The sequence below is a fragment of the Halyomorpha halys genome, unplaced genomic scaffold (genome assembly GCF_000696795.3).
Source record: "Halyomorpha halys isolate HHAL.00 unplaced genomic scaffold, Hhal_1.1 Scaffold424.1, whole genome shotgun sequence".
Taxonomy (NCBI): Eukaryota; Metazoa; Arthropoda; class Insecta; order Hemiptera; family Pentatomidae; genus Halyomorpha; species Halyomorpha halys.
In genome coordinates, this window is record NW_027107649.1 from 301,891 (window position 1) to 309,531 (window position 7,641).

At 29.3% G+C, this 7,641-nt stretch overlaps 1 protein-coding gene across 2 annotated transcripts in view; it reads right to left on the reverse strand.

Annotated features, from left to right (window-relative positions):
- Positions 1–320: 320 nt before the first annotated feature.
- The window catches only part of LOC106682564 (muscle M-line assembly protein unc-89), a 56,035-nt gene continuing 48,714 nt past the window's right edge, over positions 321–7,641 (reverse strand). For both annotated transcript variants that reach the window (XM_014423481.2, XM_014423482.2), the window contains exons 6-8: positions 5,833–6,007; positions 3,595–3,849; positions 321–743 (exon numbers count right to left, since the gene is read on the reverse strand). In XM_014423481.2, coding sequence (XP_014278967.1) covers positions 661–743; positions 3,595–3,849; positions 5,833–6,007 — 513 coding nt within the window. In that variant the 3' untranslated portion in view covers positions 321–660. The remainder of the gene's footprint in view (positions 744–3,594; positions 3,850–5,832; positions 6,008–7,641) is intronic.

Genomic DNA, 7,641 nt, shown 5'->3' on the forward strand with positions numbered 1-7,641 from the left:
CACATTGCTGAGATAGTTGTTAGGGAAAATATGGCTGACTACTTGGAAGTAATACCAATCATAATTTGAAACCTTGATAGTAAAATAACCTGACTGATTAAGAATACAGTTACCAAATTACTTAAAGCAACCTTATAAAAATTGAACCTCAAAAGATAAGGTTTATAACTAAGAGTGATGTGCTAAATTCTATCTTTTGGTAATTTTATTTTTTATTTTAATACTTGCATACAATTTCTTCATAAAAAAGGAATAAAGAACTTTTTATTTTTATTTCAATTATTGGTTTTAAGAGGGAAAAAAAAAGAATACAAACAAAATTAACAAAATTATAATTTATTAAAAATCACATCAATTATTCAACAATAAGTTATTAAATACATATATACATATTTTTAGTTATTTAATTAGTCCATTCTCATGTTAGAAAAAAATCTTTCCTGCTAATTAAGTTTTTATTTTTTATAAATATATTTCACAATGCAAATATATAATATGAAGTCAGTTAGTAACATTAAAAAAAGTAGGAGGATATGAATTTTTCATTAAGGGTAGCCACCAAGTTTGTCACTCTCACTGAATTTATTGCTTTCCTTTATTTTCATATGAGTAATGTTCTATTATTTTATCTATGAAGCATTTAGCGGAGACTGCTTTGACCTACTTTCTGCTCCGTAAATGTACAGTAGACCGCTGGATTGTTGAGGTAGCAGATCTGCCTACTGTATCATCAATACTTGGCCCTAAAATAATGAATCAATAATAAAAAAAATAATACGCAGAAAAAACAAATCACAATTCTGTTATATTGTTATTATCATATCTAAAAATATATATTCAACGTGTGCCATTTTTATTTTTGATTACTAGGAATATATTAAAGTGTTAATAGAAAATCCACAAAAAAAAAAATAATAAAATTATATATATACATTGGCATGCCAGTATAATCAGACACTATAATTGTTTTGTTTTTTTGAGAAAATATGTCCTTTATACAAATAAATTAATAAAACTTTTGTTACAATAAATATATAGAATGTCAATTTTCATAAACAAATTTATAACAAGATTCACAGAAAAATGGTTTACAATATTTTATTAAAACCTATTGTAATGTTGGTTGTCTTGGGAAAAATTAAATTTAAAAGAATATGTTTAACAAAAGTAAATTTGAATTTTGAAGCTTAAAACTAAGTGCCAAACTTAAGAATCTGAATTGAATAATAAATAAAGAAAATTTTCTTGTATAGTCACGAGTTAAGTGCTCAGTGTCTTACGCACTTAGCACTCTACTCCAAATACATTTTAGCTAAACCAATTAAATCTGAATGATCTAAGTCATAACTGGATTTAATCCTTGAATTAAATTTAAGGCTAAAGTTAATTAGTATGATGCCCCTCTATTACCAATGGCACAAATCCATGACTGTTCTAAGGCAATAACCATTAGATTACTATAAGATTACCATATTTCTTGATAATCCTGCGTGCTTAAGAATCCGTTGCTGCCAGATTATCAAATGTCAAATTATGATGGTCTTTTTTAAAAACCTCATATAATATGATAGGATATAAATACAAAAACTATAGTTAAAAAAAAAATTGTTACTTTTAAACAAGAAGATATTACAGTAATGTATGATCCTAAGCTCTCTGAAACATTGTGGGGGCTTCAAGTTAAGTTTTAAGCCCACAGCAACCTCATATTGCTAGCTTCCATCTGCAAATTTCACAAAAGTTTATAAGGCTTCTGAAACCTCAGCCCAAAAGATGTGTTGGCAAATTGTTGGCATTTCCATTCATTACTCTCGATTTTTGAGCCTGTGGGCTGACAATGTTTTTTAATATCACATCATCTGCCAGTTATTCTTCAATAGGTGTCAATGTCTATGATTTTGTCAATATCTATGATCGACAAAATCAATTTCTTCATGTAAAAGAACACAAATTTCATTATTGGAAAGCACAAGTTCAAAGTGGTCAGTTGTGGACTCAGGATCATGTTCATTCTTATATTTTTGAATAATGCCTGACAAGAAGCCAAAATGTTCTGACATTTTCTGACGGTGTTTGACTGAACTGTCAATTGTATCATATATTCTAAATCCCTCTAAATACGGGAAAGTAATTTATTCATAATAATAAATTATATAATGTTTTTATATAATTAGAAGAAATAATAATGTTTCGGACTATGGGGCTGCTGATTAAATGAGTGCCGGATTATTGTGGTCTTACTGTAGATACAGACACAGTCAGGTAACTGACATAAATTAGGTTAGTATAATGTATCAATTTAAAAAAAAAATAAATATCAATTCTAACATCAATTTATGATTTTAGAACAAATGCATAGATTGGGTAAAAGAAATATGTTATTTAGAGATGAACTCAATCTATCAATCAGTATAAACAGAAGGATGAATTAGAAAAAAAATGGATCAACCACTTACTACATTGATAGCTTCTCAATGCAAGTTATGAAAAATTAAATAATTTTGCTACTCTGCTTTTGGTGTTTTGAGAGTATTGATATGTAGATATAGATAGCATTTAAACTTATGCAACTGTAGACAAGCAGGGCTGTCACCTGTGACCAGAACTCTGAACTAACCAATTTGTTAGGGTAGGAATGTTTCTTACTACCCAAATGGGAATTTCACTAGTTTTCAGTTAGTAATAAGTTAAGTAATAAGTTAAGCTGTGAAGCCTGTAAGTTAAGTCTGTTATTTATCATTCAATTATGACCCAATTGAGAAAATATCAGAGCTATAGCTTAAACAATAGTTACATAGATTAATTTATTTTTCCATGGAAGCTTGCAGAAGGTTTATTTGATCTCTCCCTTATTAATATTTTCTTTCCTACAACAAACTGAGTTGTCATTTTCATGAGATTACTATCTGGGTACATAGTTAATGATGTAGTCATTCGAGATCTGATTTAACCCATTTCAAAATGCCAAAGGAGTAAGCTGTTTGCTGTTGTTTAAAGGTGTAAAACCTTCCATACCCTTCGAAACTCAAGTTTTGAAATTACTAACTCATTACTAAAGTAATTATTATTTTTTTAATTTGTTTCATCTACCCATCATTCTACAAATGGAGAGATAATTATGCTTTCTTTATATCTTTTGTTTGTTAGTAAGGTGCACTCAGTGACAGAGATCATTATGTCCTTCTCGCATATAACAGTAAAACAACCCTAGGCAACTAGGCCTTCAAATCATGAAGTAAACTAAAGAACATCTAAGTTAGAAAAGCACTGGAGCAAACTATAAAAATACATCAAGTTTGACATTGGTCTTCTGGATCCAACTTTCAGCAGAAAACTGGTTGTTTTTTTTTCTGTCCTAAAAAATTCTTAGCATGTGAAAGGGGCCTTTTAATAGGTTTATTCATGAGAATCAAAATATACATTTCATTAAAAAATATAATTGATATTATAATTTTGGTGATGAACATATTTTAGAGGAGCCTCTTTGATTTATATCAGAACTTACAACAGTTATATAATACTAAGCAGTTTTATAAAAATTATACGTGAAGCCTGTATGTACTTCTTATAAGGTAACTTAGTAACCTAACCCACCAGTAAAAACAAGCTTCGGCAAGCTTCTTGAAGTCTGCCTAACTGGAACTGAAGATGGCTCTCTTTCAACTTCTATAACTCTGGTCTTGGATGATGGCCGTTTCTCTTCCTGGGCTTGTGAAAAGTCTGTCTGGGTAGCTCTGGACCTTGTTGCCCTAGGAGGCCTCATCCTTGGAGCCCATGGAGCCAGCACTGATACTGACCTTGATAGCCTTTTTGTTGGAGTCTCTGATCTTCGATGAGGAATATCACCAACTTGAAAAAAAAAAAGTTTTACAGAATATAATACTATATAATAAGAAAGTTGGGGCAAGTTTGATAAAGCAGGCTAACACATATAAAATAACAAGGATAGTCATAAGAAATAGTTTAGATTATAGCATCTTGTTGATACAGAATCCATTATACTAAAACAAATGGTACTAGGACACTAACATATATAAACAATGTAATGCAGGTCAAGAAATCAAGATGTTATATAGTGCCAACAAAACTAAATTCTTGAAAAAAAAAATTGTGAAATGAAAAAAAATTATGTTTTCATAAATTTTAAATTAATTTACAGCATTAAAGGATAACATAAAACTAAATTAATTTAAAATATATTCAAGCCTAATGAATTTGATCATAAATTGGCCTAACATCCTTTGAAATCAAATTGCTAGAGTGGGATAATAGTGACACTAAGAATTCAAATTAAAGCAATCATATTGAAAAATGATACCTGATATTATGTTCATGGGACTAATTAGAAGGCCAATCCACTGAAAGTAGACAAACTTATTGTCCAGGATTTTGAAGTCTAAGACAAATAGATAGAACCATAAATAAAAAGAAATAATTATAAAATTGGATAAAAGAACCAAAGAAACATAAAACTTGGAAACTTGCTTTCTAAATAAGGAACTTCAAAAACATACAAATGAACCCTAGAACAAATAGTAGGAACTAAATAAGGAAAAAAAAACAAACAATTAACATCATTTGTAAAATACAATAAAAGATTTAGAACTTTTTTTTCTAAATGTAAAACAACAAACACACATAAATGAACATAGAATGAACAACAAAACCAAAAAAAAAACTAAGACTTGTTACCTAAACACATTTTTCTTTGTTTTTTGAAGGGGCAGAAATGGTAGGTTTTTCTTCAGATCTTGGTTGTTGCTGCTAGTCCTGATACTGAAGTCTTATTGGAAGAGTGTGACCCACATTGGTTTTTTTTTTTGTTTTTATCTTTGGCTGCCATTTCCTCCAATTTTTTTATTAAACCTCACTGCTTCCACAGCAAATTTTGTATGCCCCAGGTTCATTTTCAATAATTTTCAAGGCAGAAGAACCCTCATAAAATATTACAGTGTTCTCCTCATCAGTGTCTAGAATGTAGAAATCCTTTGAATCCGACTCCCCAGAGAAGCAAGGGTCAATTCAAAAAGTTTTTTTGTTATTATATCGAAAAAAATTGTCATGTTTTACTACTTAAGAGATAATTCTCTTGTTTATCTGTTTTTCATGCTTTTTACAAAATACAAGAAGGATTACATTTAAGAAAATGTTTTGTAAAGGATATAGCAAGTAATGAATTAATTTTAAACATAAGGATCAGCTATCTTATTGTTCCAGACTATACTTATAATTATTGATGAGATGATATATATTCAAAATGAAAGACTTTGTAATAATTAATTGTAGCCTTGCATTTAAATTTGGTTATTCAGAAGATTCCCAATATTATTCAAATTTAATTAATAAACAATTTTAGGTAGAAGAAAATGTAATAATCATGAAAAATCTATTTCAAATACTGTTTGGATTTCTCATGTATAACACAGTACCCATGCTATAATCTTGATAACACAATTATGTAATAACTAATATATAATTATAACAAAAATAATTGGAAAGGGAGACAAATTAGAGAGGTAGTGTTAGGACTATTGATTTTGTGTTCGTATATGTATGTTCAATGTTCAATTGAACATTGAACATACATGCAAGTTTATAAATAAAAAATGTTATCCTGATAAGTTGGTTAAAAAATAAAACCATTAAGTTGTTTATAACTCCAAAATTAATTTATAACTTTAAATACTAAAAATTGGAAATATGATAGATGTTCTAGTACCAAAAGAGTTTCTCTTCGATTCTCAGCATTGAGTTTTGGAAATATTTTATCTCAAGGAAAACAATTTCTTAACAGTTTGTATCATTGTTATTGAACTGAATAGATATAAATACCAGCAGCTGTGTGAAGATAGACTAAAGAAGGTGTTCTAGGTCCCATTCCATCGACTTCAGTCGCACTTTCAGCACTAGATTCGTTATGTCTCCTACGACTAGCACTCTCTCTGTCAGACTCACCAAAGTATCTTTCCTTTCTATGAATATCTCTTGTGGTAGGTGGTAGGTCATTCTGCAAAACAATTATTCATTTAACAACATTCAAACAAACTTTAAAGATTTGAAGTTTGATACATATTACTCAAAAAAAATTAGTTAAATATTTCACATCAAGAATTAATAAAAAAGTATACCCTACTACTAGAAACATAAAAGTAATAGAGTAGGAAATGGAATGCACATTTGATGTTACTGCAATATGTCTCTATCAAAGATTGATTAGATTACATCTTTATTCAGGCCGATCAACATCTTGGTTATTACCCCCTTCAAAGATTGATAATATTTATATTGAAAAACAAATTCAATAATGTGTAGGTTGGTGTAGTAGATACAATCAACTAGAGTATAAAAGAAAAGGTAGATTCATGCTTTTGCATGCAATATATAAAAATCAGGGGAAGGAGGAAGGGTGGTTATAGTACCTGTTGGTATAACCATACTTTTGGCATTGTTTACTTTAGGTTATTTCTTTTAGTTCTATTAGTCTTACTTTCATATGAAATAGGTATACATCTCAAGTATTTTTCTATTTTATGATTTTTTTGTTAGATTCACAAAAAAAAAAAAAAAAGGAGTAGATTTTATCAGTTATTTATTATGTTATATCAACTCTAGGGTAGGGAAACCCTCCTGGGATAAATCCAGCCTACATAAAGTGGGTATATAGGTTTTTGGGTTGGGGAATATATCTGGTAGTTGAGTGTGGATGCTAACCACATCATCTTGTTGTAATGAATGTGGGTCAAAATACAGTACTTTCTTATCAAGTACTAAACTCAATGCCCTTCTTGGATTGCAGTGATACAGGTTAATTTTAAATTTACCAAAAATAGTGGTGTAGGCATTTTGTAAATGGCTTGTTCTGTACCATCCCAAGATGAATTAAAGTATTCCTCATAACTTCAAAACCTCCCCCTTTTAGGATATTTGCAATTTCTGTAAAAGAACTGGTGCAGTAAAGATTTTTGATAACTAACTGGTCATGGGGTTTTATTGTCTATTAATTGAGTATTATGGAAACTTGAGTTTGCTTTCTGTAAATTTTTAGCAAACAAAAGCTAATGAGTGGAACTTTGGAAAAACTTATGATAGTTATGGAAGAGAATTTTAAAGTAATTGAATCTTTCCTGTCAAAGTTTTCCAAAAGTTTAACTAATGCAGTATAAGATACTATATTACCTTCCAGATGAATATAAGGCAATTTGTTCATTCTTTGTTCTGGTAACAACTGATGGCCATCATTTATCTCCTTTTGGTTGCTTAAATTTTCTAAAATAGAAAATTTATAATACATGTGAAAATCATTATTTTCTTAAGTGATTTTTCTTAGGTTATTTCAATATTAACCATCTCTTCTTTGCCCCATTACAGCTTCACATGTACTTATAATGTCTATATTGCTGGTTTACTTTGTCAGTGGCCATCTCCTTTCCACATCCTGTGGCAATCATTCCACCCCTATCAGAATTTCTTTCTGAGCACTTTTGCACAGTATTTTATAATCATATGTCTATTATGTTCCATTATATCTATTATATTCTATAAGATTTCTGGCTTGTATATTTTTTTTAAATTTTAATATATTTATTTTTTTTATTTTCTCACGCTTTTATTCATAACTCAATTTTAATTATTTTTCATGGG